The sequence below is a fragment of the Haemaphysalis longicornis genome, unplaced genomic scaffold (genome assembly GCF_048455015.1).
Source record: "Haemaphysalis longicornis isolate Haplotype H1 unplaced genomic scaffold, Haemaphysalis longicornis Haplotype H1 scaffold_1, whole genome shotgun sequence".
Lineage (NCBI taxonomy): Eukaryota > Metazoa > Arthropoda > Arachnida > Ixodida > Ixodidae > Haemaphysalis > Haemaphysalis longicornis.
Window position 1 is genome coordinate 453,900,964 of NW_027526203.1, and position 20,525 is coordinate 453,921,488.

General features: G+C 45.4%; 1 protein-coding gene across 1 annotated transcript in view; it reads left to right on the top strand.

The window, feature by feature from the left end:
- LOC144156053 (uncharacterized) overlaps positions 1–17,348 on the top strand; it is a 43,935-nt gene extending 26,587 nt beyond the window's left edge. The window contains exon 4 of the mRNA XM_077687834.1: positions 15,857–17,348. Coding sequence (XP_077543960.1) covers positions 15,857–16,087 — 231 coding nt within the window. The 3' untranslated portion in view covers positions 16,088–17,348. The remainder of the gene's footprint in view (positions 1–15,856) is intronic.
- The last annotated feature ends 3,177 nt before the right edge of the window (positions 17,349–20,525 follow it).

Here is a 20,525-nt window from a genome sequence, read left to right on the forward strand (position 1 = left end):
GAGTGAAATCATACGCTAGCCCTCGGCATTAACCTACTTTGCCGTTTTGATCCCGATGACTGGTCAGAGAGGTGTGTCGAGGTGCGGCAGACCCACGGGGGATTTTTAAGTGTGTGCGGTGCTAGCACCGTCCTCATATCGACTGCTTCATTGGCTGCAAGCGCTAACCATGAATATTGTTATTCCTTCAGACTTACTTGTAAATCAAACAGTGTGCCCTTTCCAGACGCATACTGGCAAAAAATTTTACCCCGCATTGCTGAAACATGCAGAATGCTTGGACACTGCCGCCTTTGTTGTAATTCAGCAGTTACCGCAACTGAAAGTATATAGGCCGGTCGCAAAGGTTAATCCGGCGTTAAATGTGGCCCGGGGCAAATAGTTTGTTCCCTCTTGAAAGCTGATGTGTGGAAATGGATGTAGATAAACCAAAAGAAATTTCTACAACGCTCCAATAGCAGCATAGTACGCAATGTATTCATTCACAGCTCACCTCTACAATCTTCTTTGATGTGCCGTTACCCTGTAACTGTGTTTTAATTATGCCGTGAAAGAACTGTCTGTTTATAGGCCCACTGCGTTGATCTGCTTTTGAACCAGCGTAGTGCTTGTGAGACTCAGCTGGGGCAGTTTTTTTAAGAAGAGCCGAATTCGCTGGCAGTGAAAAGTTGGTCCTCGGACAATTGCATGGGATAGATTTCATGACTTCTTTACCGAAGCTAAAAGTGCTGCCTATGCCGAAAATTCTCTTGTCTACCCTCGGCGTAGAAAACAAAAAGTAAAAGCAGCTCCACTCAACGTGAAAGCAGTCGAAGTGCGAGCATTGATTCACCAGAGAGGCTGTGGTGCCCTTTCTGGACTATAGTTTCAGTATCAGCCTGGCGTTAACACCAAAAGTAATCAAGGCAGGGCGCCGCAGCCCTTGAAAGGCCTATAGAGAGACACTGGATTGTGATTTGATTAATTCGGGGCAATTAATGCGTTAATTAATTATGTTTCCTTATTTTATATTAGCGTGTACTTATTTGGGGCCTAGCAACCATAGCCTCCGTGGCAACGGCGCAGTGCAAAGATCACCCCCAACACTTTGCATACGAGCAACGTGTGCCTCTGTGGCGCAATGGGATAGACATCAGCTTCGCAACGCGCGAGACCCAGGTTCGATCCCGATAAGGGGAAGCGGTGATCTTTAAGAAGCCGCTATTCGGATGCGGGACGCCGTGACCCCAGGGGGACGAACTACGACGAAGTCGGGCCCCTAAAGTGATCTGCACTTAAAAAGGAAGCTGCGTGCGAGGAGCTTCACGCTCCTCTTTATCCGGCAAATCTTCATCCCGGTTCTTGCTAACGCCAGGAGTGTGGTGATTCGCCACTGTTAAAATGATCGTGAACGCTTTGCCACCGGATGAATTCACGGGTTAATGGGGCTTTACTGAGTAAGGGCTTCCAGTTCTTCTTTTGTCTGTAAATTAATAACACAAATTGATCTATTTAAACACAAAGAGTACACGCGAGCGTTATATCTAACATTACATGAGCAATATCGACGCCGTAGGGAGTAACAGCAATAACTAAATGAGAAATCGGGGAAAATACGATGCCCTCGGCAATCACGGTATCATTTCCGCCGCGCACTTATGTTTTCGCGTATTTTTCTATTCGTATGTTGTTTGTTTTAGCATCATCGAAACTCATATAATTTGCAAACTGTTCATGAAATTAAGAGACATAACGTGGACTACGTTAATGCGGGAAAACGATTCGCCCCAAGCTCATTTGGCATGCGAATGTCAAGGCTGTGGAACCTACAAAACGCTTGATTTCGCAATTTCGGAACTTTTCAGGATCCTCTGCACGAATTTTGTGCCCTCGCAACTCCAGCGGATGAGAACTGACACGCGAAGAATCCACGGGAATACTGCGCCCCAAAACGTAATCGATGTGTTATCCTAGAACTCGATGCAAATGTCTCCGGGAATGGCTGGGGACCAGTACCTAGCTTAGGGCAGCTTTATTCGCCGCATTAACTGGAGGGTGCACGTCCTTGAAGGGCGCCGAGCCAGTACAAAGAAAGTAAAAATGCCACGTGGAATTCTACGCAGTCCTAAGTCTAACTTGAGGTCGGTCAGAATAATTGTCGCGTACTGCTCCTAAACGTAAATTATTCTCCCGCACCGCTCAATGATTTAGAAATTGCAAGTTATCCGTGTTCGCTCAAGGTCTAACTATGCAGGGCTTCGCTATAGCTATCCGTGTTCGTGTTATGCGGGTTCATGTTATCCGTGTTCGCTCTAACTATGCAGGGATTTAAACAAGGGCAAGTGCTTTTTGCAGCGTTACGTCGTGCTCAAACGGTGGTGTTTAGATCCCGATTACCCGCAGGTCGTTTCACAAGCTGCGCGAATTAAGCACGCTCGAGGCTACACGGCCCTCAACAAATTCCCCCTGCAGCTTTCGCGTCTAACTCACCGTGGCATTATACGGTGGCCGGCTGAGAGACAAGCCACAATAGGCGTTGTGAGTTCGGAAATTTCCGTTTGCCTTGCTGGGCAGATAGAACCGCGTGTGTTCGGCCCTAATACACGAAGCTTGTGAAATAGATTCAGCCCATATTCTTAGCATGGAAACGTTATGCTTCTTCGGCAATCGAAAAGTAGCGATAATTGGGATTGCGCAAATAGAGATAAACTCTGTGATTGCGCCCCGGTTCTACACACGGTAAAAACTGCCGCAAAAATCCTCCACGATACTTGTCCTCAAGTCTTAATCCCATTTCGAGCGCTCCTAAACCTAACTTCGTTTACTACGACTGCAACGGGACTCGCGCGGATGCGCTCCGGTGCAATTTTTTTGTTGTTTCTTCCCTAAAAATTTTTATTGCTTTAAAACCGAAAGTTCTCAGTGGGTTGTATCTCAATAAAGTAAAATAACTATCGGGAGACCTTATAGTACAAAATATAAGAAACAGGAATCTCGTTTACACATGGGTCTGAATTTTTTTTCTGCGCATTTTCACGACTTCTGGTTTCGCGTGCAGGGTCATTATTCCGACGCCTGCTATAGAGTTCTGGAACGGCGGATGGCTTGTTCCCGCTATTCCCAGCAATGACCTATATTGTATTGTCCCATAAAAATGGTTTCACTGGACGTCATTCAGTTTACAGTAGTCTTCTTTGATCAGAATCCATAGCAAAGATCAAGGAATAAAGGTGCAATATGCGGACCTCAAAAGGAATGATTGATCACATGCCTTAGAAACGCGACTTCCGCTTTGCCGGTGCTGCCAAACAAAGAACAACGTTATAAAATGGTGTAGCTGAATGTGAAGCTATCAATCATCTCGCCCTTCAATGCCAGGACCCTGCGTTCACCTTCCATTCATCCTGCCTGTCTAAAAAACTTTACATGGATTAGGAAGCTGAAAGTTAAGATTCCGATATTTCTATTTTACCGCCAAAATCTATCACAAACTATCAGTGACCCTTCTTGTGGTCTTCATTGCCGCATGCGATCGCAATCTTGAAGCACAAATGGACTAAGTACGTTTCTTAATGCTGTGGATCCAACGCAGGGCACGGGAAAAACAAAAGTAGGAGACACAAAGGAATAGAACTGGAATGCGGATTGACAGACGGAAGGCGTGTTCCTTTTTTTTTTCCGGATTGCTTATGCAGGAATGGCCCAAACGTAACCGTAAGAACCACCGGTAGCACCGACGCTTAAGATTTCCATGAAATAAAGGCTTCAGAAAGAAAAGGCGAAGTTTCCGCATCCACAGGATCTGCTAAAAATTCCAAGCGAGGTTTTACTATCTGTTATTTCTAGGCACACATAAAATACACCAGCTGGCATAAACTTTTGTTTGCCCGCCAAAGCTACACCAATGCTATTAGGCCAGCCGTATCGCAGTGCCGTACTCCGGAATGAATTTTCGCAGACGTGTTCGGGCAGCAACTGGGAAAAATTGCTCAACAAAAAAAAGTAATATCCGTAGCTGCGCTATGGCTAAGACTGAAGTATCACGGAAGCTCGAGGAATATAAGGGAAACACTTTACGATGACGAAGACCGGATGTAAGTTTTAGAGGATGAGGATAATAATACAAAAAATGGCATCGAGGAGGCGTAATTTACATGGCAATGGGATCCTTGGCGCAATTATGGAACAGCAGGGATATAGGCCATAGTATCTTCCAAATATCAAGTAGTGTGTGGATATTGCTGTGCTTGGTCACATAAAAAGTTATGGGCTTGAGCGAAAGAGACGCAAGAGGGCGAGAAAGAACTAATTGCGACCCCTTAAAAGGCTTTGAAGACATTATATTTGCGAAGCGTACGAAACCCACCCGCAATGACCAAAACACTGAAAGGGCCAGAAGACTCGAAAAATGTCAGAACAATACCAGTTAATGGGGGCGAAATCGGGCGGTTAAAAAAAATATATCAGCACTAACATATGAAAAATAAAAAATACATATACGAAATGAGAAAATGAGAAAATGAAAAAATGAGAAATACACATGAAAAATGTCTGCGAAAGAAATTTTGAATTCAATAAAAAATAGTCACGAGACACGCAAGTTTTCTCTTCTTTTGCGAGATAGAAAATTCATGTGTTGAAAGCTTATGTGTGCCGGTATGGGGGCGCCGCTGCCAGCGGAAATTGGGGAATCGGTCACGAGCCTCTGACGGCCGCAGTCATCGTTACGGGCCAATCCACCTGAGAGGGTATGCTGCTAGGCCTATGTGCAGCCTTAACGTTGATCTTACCGTTGAACCTGAAGATGGAACAGGCAACGTCAGGCTCATTAGTACGTCAAGCTGCGACTACTACGGGTTGACGACACCTCAAAGCGCAACGTTTTGGCCTACCAGGGGCGGTCACATGGGCACCAGGGACGTCAAACCGCCTTACACTCCCGTTCGCAGCCATAGGTCGTGCAGCCACGAGGAATTTTCATTACAGGTTCTGGCCACGCTTCTCTGGAGGCAACGCTTTTTTTTTCCAACTGAGCCAAGTAATGCGCGCGTGGTGCTCACGCATTAATAAACCTCAATGTCAATAAACATCGGAAGCAGGCTTCCTTTAGAAACTGCTGTTTGACAGCCGATCTAATTCCTCCTATTAGCAAATAATTGGGCACCCCGTTCTCTGCAACAAATCTTTACAGTTTGCCTTCATATGTTATGAGAACTCACTTATCAGTGATGTGCGTCCTGAGAAAGTATAAAGGAAACATACATAAGGGCGCCGAAATTTATATACGGAGAACGCTAACGGTACTGAGGCAAGCGACATATCTTCTCCTATGAAGGCGGTAAAGCGAGGAAACGCACTCTTACGAGGGTTGTCAGAATGCTCGAACTCATAAAAAGATTCGCTTAGAGAAGATAAGAAGGCCGGGAAATTGGAAATGGCGCCACCGCTCCAAACGCTACGTAAGCTGGCAGCAACAGGAATTGTCCACAGTGGCGGCAACCTCACGTGGTTGTCTTTTTTTTTTACACCGAAGGGTTGGCTTATCGCCAAAGCATGAGCTCTGTCACCGGAAGCATCGAAAAAATAAACAGGATCGCCTTGTTTAGAAGTTAGGGTTATGTCGTTCCTGTGACGAAGCCAAATCAGATCGTACTTCGTTTTTGTGAAAAACGACTCCACGATTAGTTTTGTTTGATTTAGTGTCGCTTAATATCAGTTGCACTGCTATACGATTCGAGTGCAGGGCCCCTTCAAATATCGAACAGCGACGACAAGTTAAGGAGAAAGCCGTGTGTGCCCCATGAGGGCGAGAAACACGGCGTTTTTTGTCGTTGTATTCTTGGACGATTCCACGTGCCGCATACCTTAATCTAACTAGGCCACAAATAACGCACAAAACTAGTGCTGCTCCTCACGGCTGCATAGCGAGCCAGGGGAAGCCGTCAGCCTGCCTCGTGTTCGTCGGGGCTGCCTGAGTGACCAACGCCGTCTCTTATGAAGGAAAGGGCATCAAAGTTCGGTTTAACGCCAACGTTCTGCGTCTGCTAAGCGTGGTACACCCAGCAAGTACGCCAAGGCTGAAGCGAGAAGGGTTACAACTCAAACTCAGCGAAGACAACCAAACACCAGGAACTCGGTGTTACTCCGAGGGTCGCTTTGTCTCACAATTCAGGGGCGCAAACATGATGTAGCAGAACACACATCCTTCATAAGTATCGCAAACCAAGTCCCAGTTGTTTCGAATTCCAGCCACTAAAATGCTCAGAAGAGTTTTTTTTATGCTGTGAAGTAAATGGAGGGTTTGTCAAATACCCCCTAGACTTACCGAAAACCATACGTATACTGTATACATCCCGAAGAGATTTGCCGTCCAATGTTTGCTGCCCTAACGCGCTCTGCTGCTGGCTTCCCAAAAACGCCGAAGCTGTCACGGTTGCTAGATCCTTGCCTCCGAGAAACGTTCGTCCTTGTAGCACAACTTCGAAAAAAAACCTCTCGTACAGAAACACTCCGAAAAAAAAAAAAAAAAAAGAAATGACGCGGAGAAGTTCTCGCAAATACTGTGTTTGCTAGGGATTTGCCAGGGCTTGTAAGTGGTGGCTATTTAGTTAAGTATTAAAAAAGCAAATATGGGAGTAAAAATCAATATAACCAGTGTTACTCCGTACGGACTGGGGGAGACGAGATGAAAGAATTGTTTCACATCTCTCCGTTTCATTTCGTTCACTTCTTCCGTTCACCTTGTCGTCGACGTCAGGCACAGACCTATCGCCGATCTCCTAATTGCCGTCTGGATTCATGATATATAAGCCAGCTCCAAAAAGCAAAAAAAAAAAAAAAAAGAAACTTCTGAAACGACCTACGAAACAGTCCGAACAGTCAAAACAAAAGCGTACTCCCATTGGGCAAATGGATTTCGCTCATTTTGATCCGTGAAACAGCAGTATCTGGCTCATTTTCGATACGAACTACGATCTGCGTATACACGTTTGCAGGACGTTATCTCACCTATTTTCTTGCCACCTTGTTTTTAAGGGGAAGTTGCAGAGTTCTTCTCGTCCCTGCATTTTTATATGACCTACTTCCGGTTTCTGGATCTGGCTCATTTCGAAAAAGAAAAAGAAAAACGCCTCACATGTAAACATTTTAGTAACACGCAATGTGACTAAGACACATTGAGAGAGCGTCTTCGTAACAGCGAGTGCTCCTTCAGTGCACGTTTTCTTTTTTTTTTTTTTCGGTGATCGAGGGAGTTACAAAATGAAGAATTTGTGTCAGCGACGGCCAGTTGCACGCTCCTCTCATCTCTGTAGACCAAAGAACTGTTAAGGGATGTTTACTTCCTCTTTGGAGGTAGGCGGTGTCCCCGAAAATTCTAGTCGAGTGATTTCTTTTAGCGCAAGTACTGAGTTTATATGTTTTTATAATGCGTGCGTAATGAAGAAGTTGTATGGAACGAGGGTGCAGGAGTGTGCTCGGCAGAAAATACCGAAGCCTTCTTTACTGTAGTGATCCGAGGGAAAGGAGAGGGGAAAGAATTGCTTGAGATTTGTTTGAATAATTGTTTCAAGTTTGTGCCAGTTGTGTAGCCAACGAACACTGATGAGGCTGCAAGGCTATTAATTGAACTAATCTAATAAATTACTGCCTGAGCAAAGATCGATACCAGCTAATGAGAAAACGAATTTCACCAAAATTACAGTACAGCATTTCTGTAATAAATGTTTCTACGCGTCATTAGTGCAAGACAGTGCCGTCAATTAGTATGCTAACTCAACAGCGCGCTAACAAGTGAAGTTCAAAAGGCGGAATAATCAGACCTGAGACGCGAGGTAAATCAAATAAGCGCACGAAAATGTCGCGAACCCTGTGGGGTTTCTTTTCTATTTTTTTTTCGCTCTGTTACCAATTTAAACTGAGTAGCAATCACGTCACTTTTATTAAAGCGCTTTTTCTTTGCTCCCTCAGTTTCCTTTGATCCTTCATTTATGTACTGAGGCTGCGAATGGCCCCACTTTGCGCAGAATCAGGTCATGCTGGAGAAGGAGTTTAGTCAGAGAGTTAAAAGGGTAAAAATAGCACCTGGAGTATAATAAAATGCCAGAAGGCGAGAAAGGAGGAGGTAAAAAGAGGCAGCACGCGTTTGAACGAAGACAAAATGCAATAATCAATCAATCAATCAATCAATCAATCAATCAATCAATCAATCAATCAATCAATCAATCAATCAATCAGTCAATCAATCAATCAATCAATCATTTATTTGCGTGCCCAGGAACAGCCGGGGGGGCCTTTGTGCTGGCGCACGGAAACAGAAACACACGAAACATAATGTACACATCTTTCAAATACAAACTAAAATACAAAATACAAAAACAGAAAAAACGAAAGGATAGCTTATGTTTAAGTTACGAAATGAAAGTCACTTAAGTGCATGAACTCACTGATAAAAGACAAACGCAGAATAAGAAAAGTTGGCAGTTACGCCAATACAAACTCACAGACATGTTTGCGAAACAGAGTAGGGCAATCATTAAATATATCAAGGTAATCCGAGTACCGATTGTACGTGCATTGCAGTCGGAACACAGGGCACAAGACACGCAGACAATTGGGGTTGCAAAAGGTATCATGTTTCCTGGTCCACTTTTGCGGCACATAAAGACGAACATGCTGTAGCAGCTCACCACAAGACACTATGCCGTGCATAATTTTAAAGAGGAAGAGAATATCAGCCTTGTTCCGCCTGGAAGTTAAGCATGATAGCGTCAATGAAGAGGGCGATCCAGGGTTATAATTACTACTATCGCCAAAGCGATGGTTGAAGATAGATATGAACTTATTTTGGACCCTTTCTACAAGCTTACGGTTTGTTTTGCTCGGGCTGTTCCAGACAACAGATGCATATTCAAGCTGAGGACGACATATAGTTGTGTAGAGCTTGAGAAGAGAAATCGGCTCCTTGAACTCCTTGGACACGCGACAGACAACGCCAAGCGATCGAAGAGCTCTACGAGTAATTACCTGAATATGTGGAGAGAAGCTCAGTTTACTGTCGAAAGTGACGCCTAGGTCATTAACCTCTACCACACGTGGGAGTAATTCACCGTTGATGTTATAGGGAAACAAGATGTTGTCAGTCTTTCTTGTGTATGTCATTACCTTAGTTTTAGATGTATTAATGAGGAGTTTGTTGCATGAGCACCAATGCGAGAAGGACGAGATTGCTCTCTGGAGAGCGGAACAGCTGGCAGAGTTGGAAACAGATTTAAATATTTTTACATCATCGGCATATAAAAGAAAGTTACAATCACTAAATATTGTCGCGACATCATTTATAAAGATTGAGAAGAGAAGTGGCCCGAGAACTGAGCCCTGAGGGACACCACTGGTGACCTCATAGGAAAGAGAAGACTGTCCATTTACATGCACGAAACATGACCTATCACATAGATAATTGCATATAAGAGATATCAGGGATGGTTGTATATCAAGCTCAGATAGTTTTTTGGCTAAGAGCTCGTGGCAGACGACGTCAAAAGCCTTGCTTAAATCAAAGTAGACTACATCAAGTTGACCTCTCCCTTGCACAGCTTCCGAAGCATGCAGCATGAAGTTGACGAGATTGGTAGTGGTCGATCGGCCCGCGAAAAAACCATGCTGTTCAGGTATTAATGTGGTATTTATACTGAATGTGAGTAGTTTATGCAGTATTGACTCAAACAATTTAGAAGCAGCACATAGAATAGATATCGGTCGGTAGTTCGTGGGGTCCAATTTAGAACCTGTCTTAAATACAGGAACAACCCTTGCATTCTTCCAACGAGCGGGGAACTTGCCAGACTTGAGAGAAGTTTGAAATATACACGTCAATACTGGAACTAGGATATCACCAAACGCTTTCAGTACGGCAGAAGGAATGCCGTCAGGGCCGCATGAAAATGACGATTTCAATTGTTTCAGAGCTTTCAAAACGAGACTTTCCGAAACCAGCACTTCTGAGTTTTTACAGTAACCTAGAGATTGTGGAGGGGGGCAAGCTGCACTGTTGTTGCCATAAGTGGAACGGAATTAATAATAATAATAATAATAATAATAATAATAATAATAATAATAATAATAATAATAATAATAATAATAATAATAATAATAAAACGAATAATCATAGCAGTAACACTTAGGGACAGGAAACGATCTACACGGATCAGAGAACAAACTCGAGTAGGTGGTATCATAGTTCAAGTAAAGAAAAAGAAATGGACATGGGCTGGCCACGTAGGGAGACGAAATGACAAGCGGTGGACAATTAGGGTAACAGAGTGGATCCAGAGAGGTGGGTCTAGAAGAAGGGGAATGCCAACAACACGATGGAAGGGTATAATAGCCGAATTCGGTGGCCAACCCTGCACTCAAGCGGTGCAGGACGGGAGGGGTTGGAAGTCATTGGGAGCAGTCTTTGCCCTGCAGTGGGACTAAGTATGCTGTTGATGAAAATGCAATTAAGGCACGAAACTTCATTCGCCCATGGCCAGGCGATGAGAGAAATCAAAATAATATCTTGGCAGAAAATTCAGCAACGCCTCTCCGGAAGTAACCTGCTCCGCCTGTCACCATTCGTCTCAACGCATTTCTGTTCAATCTAGACTTTTTCCCAGCTTTTTTTATTTCGAAAATTTTCCTCCAAACCTACGGCTTCGGCCATTGTGCAAGTGGCGGCTCTTGTCGATGTGGCTGTGTGTTTTTAAATTCACCATGTCACTTTCTTAAAACGGCGCAGAACAAGAAAGACAGACCTGACGCAGCTAATGTCAGCCCCGTGGCATGGCTTAATTAACACCGTAGGTAGGGCAAACAAAAAAATATGACACAGAGGGAAGAATCCCAGCACACGTGGCAGCTGTCTGCAGGATTATCTCGACATTGCCCTGAGAGAGAGAGAGAGAGAGAGAGAGAGAGAGAGAGAGAGAGAGAGAGAGAGAGAGAGAGAGAGAGAGAGAGAGAGAGAGAGAGAGAGAGAGAGAGAGAGAGAGAGAGAGAAAAACTTTATTGGGTCCATGCCGTTCAGGTGGCGCTTGTAGCCGGTGGCATCCTCCATTCACGGGCGACTTCCACAGCCCTATCGATTAACCGGACCTCAAGGTCCAGATCGGAGCTGCGGAGCGCGGCCTCCCAGTGCTCCTCAGATGTGATTAGTGGGGACGTATTTTGTTGGCATGCCCAGATGACGTGAGAAAGGGTGGCGTGATCGCCACCCGGGCGACAGGCCGCGGTTGGGTAGAAACTTGAGTATATGTGTGTCAGACGAGCTGGGATAGGGAAGGTGCTTGTAAAACGCCAAATGTGAGCTTTGTGATTATCCAGTTGAAAGGCGGCTTCTTCTGCCGCCATGACATGTTTAGGAGCAGGTTAGCCGGGGAAAGTTTTAAGGGCAGAGCTCTTTAGCGGCTCGCCTTGTCGTCTTAGCTCGCTCGCTGAGCCCAAGTAGAGCCACACGGCGTTGCGTCGTAGCGGCTGTCGTTGCGGCGTAACCCAGAGGCTTCGAAAGCCAAGCGGTTTATGTAGAAACAAGCATTCGAAACTCGTGAACCGCTGCCACTTGTCATACATCTCCCTGTTGTTTGGCACAAAGAAAACTGCAGGTACATTTGAGGCAAAATATACGTCATTAACCGGCAGCGCCCGCGTTCATTTAGTTAGGAACGTTGGTTGGGTTGTTTTTTGCGATACTAAGCGAAAAAAAAGTGGCGGTGCAACGCCGGCACGTGCGGCAGGAAAAGCAAGCACAAAAAGAACAGAACTCCCGCTGGCGCTGTTTCAGGCAGGGGGAGCGGCAGCACTGCGGATGCGGCAAATTTGAATTGCATTGGCGGGTAGCAGTGTGCGGATAACGGCGCTACAGCCCATTATGGCGAATCACTGCTCTGCACTTCCGGTAGCTTTCACGTTGAGTGAAACGGCTGTAATTTTTTTTTTTTTTTTTTTGGGGGGGGGGGGGGGGTGGTTTAGGCTTGTACGTTCCTAAAAGAACGCGGTCTTCTGGCGAGCCAACTTGAAATGCCCTGCGTCGTTGGGGGAGAGCAATTCTCTATTCTTCCTATGTTTATTCCTCCTCCTCCTACTTTATTTTGCGATGATGTGGAACGTCTTGTACTTTCATGCATTTTTATGTTTTGAGAGCCTTGCAAAATCTTGTCGTGCGTCCCCACTACGTTTCTATGAAATCTGGCAGGGCTCCAATTTCACTTGTTCTCTTCCAGGCAGTATAAAACAAGGCGTAACTAATACATGAAAGCAATGAACCTGACACATGGTGTAGCCTGATGGTGATAATAATCTATATGATTATGCAGATGAACAAGTGCATCCGACAGTCCTTGTCTTTTGCGCTACATAACATTTTAAGCTATGCAGAAGGTAGCCGACAGCAATCATGTTACGTCGCATGGCATGCACATATAAAGAAAAGTGAGGAGATTGTTGACTGCATTGCTTTTACTCTATTGCTAAGTATCATTTATTGTGCACTTTTATATTCTTGTGACTTAGCAGTTGGGGTTCTAACAACGACGACCCCGATGAGGGGGCGCCGGTGATAATTTCTCTCTGAAGTTGTGAGATAACGCGCTTTGTATGACCATTAAGATCTCAGAGAGACAGAAAAAGCGTGATAATCGAAATATGGCCTCAAAGTAAGCATCCTATGAGTTTTTTTTTTTTTTTTTGCAGTCTACTTTTTTACAAATGTATTTTATGATCTTGCACCTGCACAATTTTAAGCAAGAATTAAATTTCGCTCGAAACTCGTAATAACATCTACATCTGGCGCCTGTCTTGATTGTTTATGGTTGCAACGGTGGTAATAAGGGCCAAGTTCCGTAGCAGTTGAAACGTTTAACAGGGCGAACAATTGTGCCCTCATTTCAGCTGTAACCGCTGCTCTCAGCGTTCAACCAACTAATAAAGCGAAGCTTTCTCTGCCTCAGTGATAGCGCCGTGCTGCCGAGTAAACCACTCTGCAGGACTGCCAACTTTACACAACAGGATTTAACGAAACGATAATGATGATAAGCGAAGGCACATCTAGCACCCCCCAAAAAAGAAAAACGCTTCCCGTGGTCGGAATCGAACCTGCGTCCCTCTCGTTGTGAAGCCGACGTCTATCCGATTTTGCCATTCCGAGACAGCCGATGCAGTTTGAATTAAAAGGGGCCCTGCAGCACTTTCGATAAGCGCTTTTACTCTTTCCTTCGTGTGTGGAACCAGCGCTAAAGCTATAGGTACCGCCAGCACGCAGCGGCATCGCGTGATTTGCTGATTTGTTCGTCGCACCAGATAGGCCTTCCATTTCTGCTTTGTTTTTGTGGCTCTATTTTTTAATTCGCTATCGAAAAGCGTTAATATCTGCAACTTAAGGAAAACCGGCCAACAGCCGGTTTTCCTTCAGAGAGAAGAATGTTTTGAGCGAGTTTACATGTTATCTGATGGGCATAGAGCAGTAATTTTTGGGTGAGGTGCTTTGCGACCCCGTAATCTAAGTACTGGGTGTGTTGGATGAGTACATTCTGCAAGAATTTACGATTTTAAATAAAGTTGAAAAAAGTGTTTCAGGGTCCCTTTAAAATGAAGCTTTCTTGATCTCACTGATAGCGACTGTTCCGCCGCCAAAAGTCTGTGTACCTCTACAATCCCAACTGCCGCGAATGAATCCCCCGCGAGAAAGCTGAGCGTTTCAAGTCGTTAGACGAAGGGGCATTTCATTTTTTGTTTCGTCTTCACTCCTATGACTGATCACTTAGACTTGTTTCTAGCCTTCACTGCCGCTGCCTTATGTGCTTTAAACGCTCGGTGTGCGAGCCCGTCAAGCAGGCTCTGCGGGGAAATTTGGCGGCAATAAAACAGTTTTTTTTATTAGTGAACTTTCAACAACCAGAAATTGCCATGTTACTGCGGCAAAAAGACACTGTAATAGTCGCCTGACCAGGCCCCTAGCCCCAGACACCATTCAGACACAAGCGACAGGAAAAGAAGCAACTATACATGCCTTAATACACACATAAATAAATACAAACATACACACACTTTTTAGCGTAATATCAAAAATAAAAATAATAAATACTACAAAAGTATACAACTGAGCACACATACACGTTTTTTTTGCGTAACAATACAAAGAATAGTAATTATTATATAGAAATAAAAATAAAAATAGGAAATATCATTCGTTCAATCCGCTTTTGCAAAGAAAACGAAAATAGCGTAAACGTATCCACCAAAAAACACGAAAATACAAAAAATATTACATTTCATGCGGAAAATACATTTACGTTTTCCGTCTAAGAGCGGCTACAGAGGAAGTGTATTCAATCATGAAAAACAATTGAGGATAACTGTTCAGGAGATTAGGAATTTTCCAATGAAGTATTTGTAGGTCATAGTTCTTTCTAGTTCATATTTTTACAAAGTTTTTATGCCGTAAATTGTGTGCACTTTAGTGTTATTGTAATTAACAAGAAAAAGCTAGCTTTCAGCTTTGAATTCCATAAAAATTGTTTCAGCCAAACGGTGAGTATACAAAGACGGAACATCAAGTACCCAATCTTGTTGAAAGTATAAAAATGTACTCACATAGTTTGAGAGATCATAGGTGAACCGCAGACCCTTCGTTTGCATGCAATGCAAGCCTGCCATGAACGATTTAGACGCAACTGCCCATGTAAGTAAACAATAACGTAACCGTGCGTGTACCCAGGCAAAATAAAGTTGCCTCTTATTCCCGTCGGAAGCAAGGCTGCAGATTTAATGAGCATGCCAATGTGCTGCCGAAATTACGTCGTAGAGGGCTAGTATGGCACCCCCAACGAAGGTTTCCACGAAATACTACACCTCGGGTAGTTACTTATGGCATCAACCCGAGGCAAACAGAACGAGAAGGCCAAGTGGAAAGTGCAAGGGCACACCAAACACTGGGATTAAAAAAAGAATATAGCCATTATATGAGCATGCAGTTGATGAAGAAGGGCTGCGCACGTGAAGTCAGTATTGAGTTGCGCATATCTCGATGTAGTATGGATTCATGCGTGCCACGTGTGCAGTTTCTGTATCAGTCCTACATTGTAAAGACGGTTCTTCAGTAAGTAATTCAGCTAGAATCATTGTTCTTCAGTAAGAAATCATAGTGTACGTCCGAAATATTGCGAAGAACGTGATATGGTATACGAAGTATCGGCGCGGAAAATTTTCGGTAAGTGCGCGGCGGCGTAGCGGGGCCCGCACCCAAGTTGGGTCGCCGAGTCGGCATTGAAAATTTCGTCGTTCCTTGTCGTACCTTTGGGCGTGGATTGTTTGCCGACTTCGCATACGGAGCTGTGCATGCGCGCGAGCTTCCACAGGTCACTGCGTGAAATCTTCTGCGTCACTATTGGTAACATCGGCATTATCAAGAGGGAGCCTAGCATCCAGTGCAGTCGTTCAAGAACGTCCGGAAACAAGCTGGAACAGTGCGAGGGAATTGTTTCTTGTGTGACGGTCTTGCAAATGAACGTTTCTCGAGATCAAATTTTGACCCAGTTCTCGTGCTCCAGATCGAAGTATAGATAATGCGCCAACTATAGTGTTCTGTGAAGGTGTTCTGTGCGCCCGCTAGTTTATAAAGGATAGCGAGTGGTTTTGCTGCTGTTTGTTACTTCCAGGGTGTTATTTGCTGTTGTTTGTTAATTTTAGCCGTTAAGGCGGCATCTAAATCTGTAAACACAATCGTTGGCACGTCAAACCCCATGCCATCACCTTGCAGAGAAAGTTACTGACCGTTCTGCACTGTTAGCCGGCATAGCAAGCGACGGATTTTACGTCGGGTACATTCTCTACTTTTCATGCGCAGGTGCTACCGGGAGGCGTCCCGAGGACCACGCGGCCGCGCTTGCCCACGGGCGACCCGCATTCGCGCGAGATCCTGCTCTGCCCCGCCTGCCGGAGCGCCCAGGAGGAGATGTTCCGCTCCGCCAAGGCCGTTCCCGTGCCTGCCGTTCGCTGGAGCCCCCCGCCCCCGTACACGCCGCGCCCCGCCGTGCCCGTGCAGCCTCCTCCGCCAGACGCGCAGTCCCACCTGTGATGTCTTCGCCAATCTTATGCACTTCATAGCGCATTTAGACGCTGAAATTCGGTGAGGCAGTCCTGGCTGCCTGAGCCCTACGGCTCCACATGACTTCGGTCCAAGTGACGGGTGACTCCACGTTGCAGCGCGCGTACCTGTCCTATTTAACGTCTAGCTCACGATAAACGTTGGTGTAAAATTAATGCGCGCTTCCGATGGTCACTTATGGGGCAAACACTTGGGGACTCAGTAAATACCTGAGAGGAAAACCTATCTATGCGTCAGCGTAACGAGACACAGAAAGAAGAATCACAGCAGTGAATCTCAGGGATGCGAAATGAGAATATTGTATTAGGGAGCTCAAAGAGAAAGAAGTTGGGCCCGGCATGTGATGCGGGGAACGAAACGCAGGCGGGCCATCAGAGAATCAGAATTGCTACCGAGAGACGGGCTTAGATGTGTGAGCAAAAACAGGCAACTCGATGGAGGGATGAGAGAAGGAAATTCGAGGACAAGTAATGGCTTCGAAAAGCGCAGGATGGGAGCCATTGGAGGTCTACGGGAGAGGCTCTTGTCCTGCTGCGGGCACGAAAAGCCTGATCATTATGGCTCTGTGTTGATTTTTACTGGAATCCTGGGTGCCGGCAGAAACGTTTTTCCTGGCCGTGCTTTTCAAAACCTCGGATCGTCTTATTTGTATTGTAATAAAGATTAACCACCCCAGCCAACGAACCGGAAACGAAATGTGCCGAACGGTGGTTCGAGGTGGCGTTGTAATCGCAAACTGTCTTCCATTAAGACGACAAAAATGTGTGTGCCCAAGAAACCAAATAGAAGTCGTATTCTTTGTGGGTGTTTGCGGAATTAGGGAAGAATCGTGCGGTCATTTACCGGCTTCTATGCTGTCGGTCACTCAGTACGGTGGCGGCCATACTGTAAGTGGCCACTGTGTTTAGAGCTATGATATTGCTTTTTTAGGTGCCCTCGTAACACGCTCGCTCGCTCAGATTATCTCCACGTGTTTGAGACCTGCGCGCGCAGTCGCACTTTTCTCGTCATTATAGCGTTTCCAAATGTACGTGGAATGTGTGCCTGTTTAAGCGCTCTCCACTCCAGCTATGCAGCACCCACTAGCCCCTAGAGATGCCCTGTTAATGATGTATGTGGCAATAAATAAAGTTTTCATAGGACACTTACTGACTGGTTTGCTGTGGTTAGAAAGTATTATTCGCCAAAAACGGGCCCAAAGAATGGTTATTTACACATATTTCGTAAAGTAACACCCAATTAAAGAAATAAACTTTCTTAAGAATATTATTGGGTCGTTTTCTTGTTTCGTTTTTTTTTTTTTTTTCACAGCCCAAGTTTAATGACCGCTACAAGCAAGACAATTTTGCTTGGTGGTTCACAAATGTAGCGCTTCTCGCTATCTTTAGCCCTAAATAGTTGGCCGCAGCACTCCTGCAGAGCAAGGAGCCTGATTCGAGGAGGAAAAAGGAGGCCCTTGTGTATGGCGGTGCCATTGCCGTGAGATCTGAAGGGTAGGGGCAGGTTTAACGCATTTCTCTCTTCAATGCGGTGAATTAAGTCCTTCACCAGCATGCGACAGATTCCTAGGCGGAATTTGTCGCATAGGGTCATCTGAAATGAGGTCAAACTGCCGCAGTTCTTCCTTCGTTTATTTCTTTCTCTCCTTTTGTGTCTCTCTCCCCCTCTCCCCCTCTTTATTTCGTTCTTCCCATTTTCTTCCTTCCTCTTTGTCTTTCTCCCCGTTTCTTTTTTTTTCTTTCTTTGTTACTTTCGTCTTGTCCCTCACAACACAATTTATCGTTCACTATTGATAACGTAGTTAAGTTTTTCAGTCAGAGACAGCACTCGCGTAATATTCCTACCAGGATATCGAACCGAATTTTTTCGGGGCTCGGCTTGGGTTCGGGTTTAAGCCTTTCGGTTTCTATTCCGGGTTTGGTTCATGGGCACCATTTCAAAACAGGTTTTACAGGCTTCAAAACAGATTTCAACCGACACTTTACCGAGCCTCGATAAGTTGTTGCAGTGGCAAGACGAGTGTGATGTGAACGGCGGAGTGTTTCGGTACAGTTATTATGTCATTGGCTGATGTTGGTACGTGGTGTGGGGGAGGGAGAGAAAAATAGAAAGAGAGAACCCTTAATAGAGAAGGATGACCACTGGTCACGATGGACGAAAGGAATGGGGAGGGAGAGTAAGAGAAAATAAATAAATGCTGGTCGTTCCCAGTAGACTGAATAACTGGGCCAGTTCTTGGAGCCTGCAATTCATGGGCCAGTTCATGGCGATCGCAATAGGGTTCGTGCACATTCGCCAGTACGTTCGGGGGAGGACCCGCTCAAACAACCCGTGCTAGGCCGCTTTTAATTGAATAAACGGCTATTTCATATAATAGTTCTGCATCAGTTTGTTGTGGATCAGAATGGGGTTAGGACGATTTGAATGTACGGTGCGTGGCGAAAGCTGGGCACCACCAAACTAGGTGTGTGAGGTCTGATGGAGTGGTGGTGCGACAGTAAGGACATCGAGGGGGCAGATGAGGGGTATACCACTTGCGAAGTGTTTCGGGTGTGTAGGCTGAATTTGCAATATATTTGTTAATAAAAATTTCGCCTGAGCGGGAAATAGGAGGTAGGCGGCTGAGGTAGCCAGCTGGAGTTAGGGCTTTTAGACGGGTGCTTCGGTCCTTCTTGTGCTGGTGAATGCGCATCGCTGGGGAGGGCGAGGGGGACCGCGACGGCCTGCCTTACCGCAGGCACCAGTGGAGGATAAGAGGGGGAACTCACCTGAGCGGCCACATGGGCCGCCTGGTTGCCTGAAGAAAATGGTTCGTGGCCAGGTACCCAGTCGACGCGGATGTTGGTGTTGTTCCGTTGGAGTTTAATTTGAAACAGAATTTCGTGGACGGCAGGGTGGGTGGAATCATACGATCGCAAAGCAGTGAGGGCTTCGTAAGAATCTGTGAGCATGCGTATGGAGGGCGGTAGAGGTTGGTCACAGTCGACGGCGATAGCTGACACTGCGTGGTTAATAGCGTACAGCTCCGCATCAAGGCTGGAAAGATCTTTGCCAAGTATGGTGGTGTACCCTGAGAGAACCGGAGCCTCAGGGCATGTCCAAGCAAGGCCCGCGCCATGATGGTTTACTCTTGCGTCCGTGAAAATGGCCAGTTCGTTCTGAAGGCGATCCCTTTGGAGGCGTCGGATTCGCCGCTGTCGCAATAGCGTATTAGTACGCTCTATAGGCTTGCTATACGTAGAAGTATCAAGTGCTGGTTATGTGTATGTATGTAGTTAAAAGGCCTTCCATTAAAACGAGTTGATAGTGAGCGCTTTTCCTGCTTCTTTGTGTTCCCGTAGTTTCGCGCTGTTCCTTAAGATACTTCACAATGCTTTTGTATTAAGCAGATACTGTAGAATGGGCTCTTCTGCCATGTTTTGCTCCTAAAAAGGGCATCTCGCATCTGCAAACTTACGCATCACTGAATCGTCTTTATATAAGCAAAAAGAACAATAATTTCGTGCGTCAAGACCCGCTCATATGGTGCTGTAACACGAGGTATACAGATACTGAACCTAAAAATGGCGACGATTTTCGCCACGACAGTGCACATTCATGTAGTTTCTCGGGAATCATCGCTTCGACGAATATGGTAGCGTAAATGATGTTTTTTTTTTGTTCCGCGGGGGGGGGGGGGGGGGGGGGGTGTATTTCGCCAGGACGGTCCAACCATAGGCGAGAGGAAAAAGGGAGACGCCCACCACGTACCAAGCGGGAAAGTCTATAGAACGTAACACGCGTGGTTACTCTTGTAATTCTGTTTTAATCACGTGAAAACGATGTCAAGTACGAACGCAGAAAACAAAGCGAAGATCTCCAACGTTTCCGGTCATTTCTGCTGTGTTTCGCTTCTTTTTTGCTTTCCCTTGGCACTTGACAACGCCACTGCCCAAGCACCTTATGAAAAAAAAAAAAAAAAACAAGCACAAAAGGGCTTTAAAGGCCTCAAGCACATTCAGAGCTTTCTTATCCGAGATTACAGTACGTGTCAACACCAGTGAATAATGATATGGCGTAATCCCCACTGGATCAACGAGGATGCAGTGGGATGGCGTCACTGGGCATTTACTTAGTGCAGCTGCACCGGAAAAAGCTGCATATAAAACAATCAATGTTCTTCGTTGAAATAAATTATGAAGGATTTTGTCCGTGTTTTTGATAGCCCCACTAACAGCTCTGCGGTGAAATCATTTGATCGTGTAACTTTATTTATAAAAATTTGTAGGGCCAAGAGACGTTACAAAGAGGAGTGGGGAATCAAACGAACTACACAAAGAAGGCAGAGTCAGAAAATGCTTGCTGTATGGTGCTCTTAAGTTAGAGGTGTCCACAATGCCTGCGGTGACGGCGGGAGAATGCTAGTCGG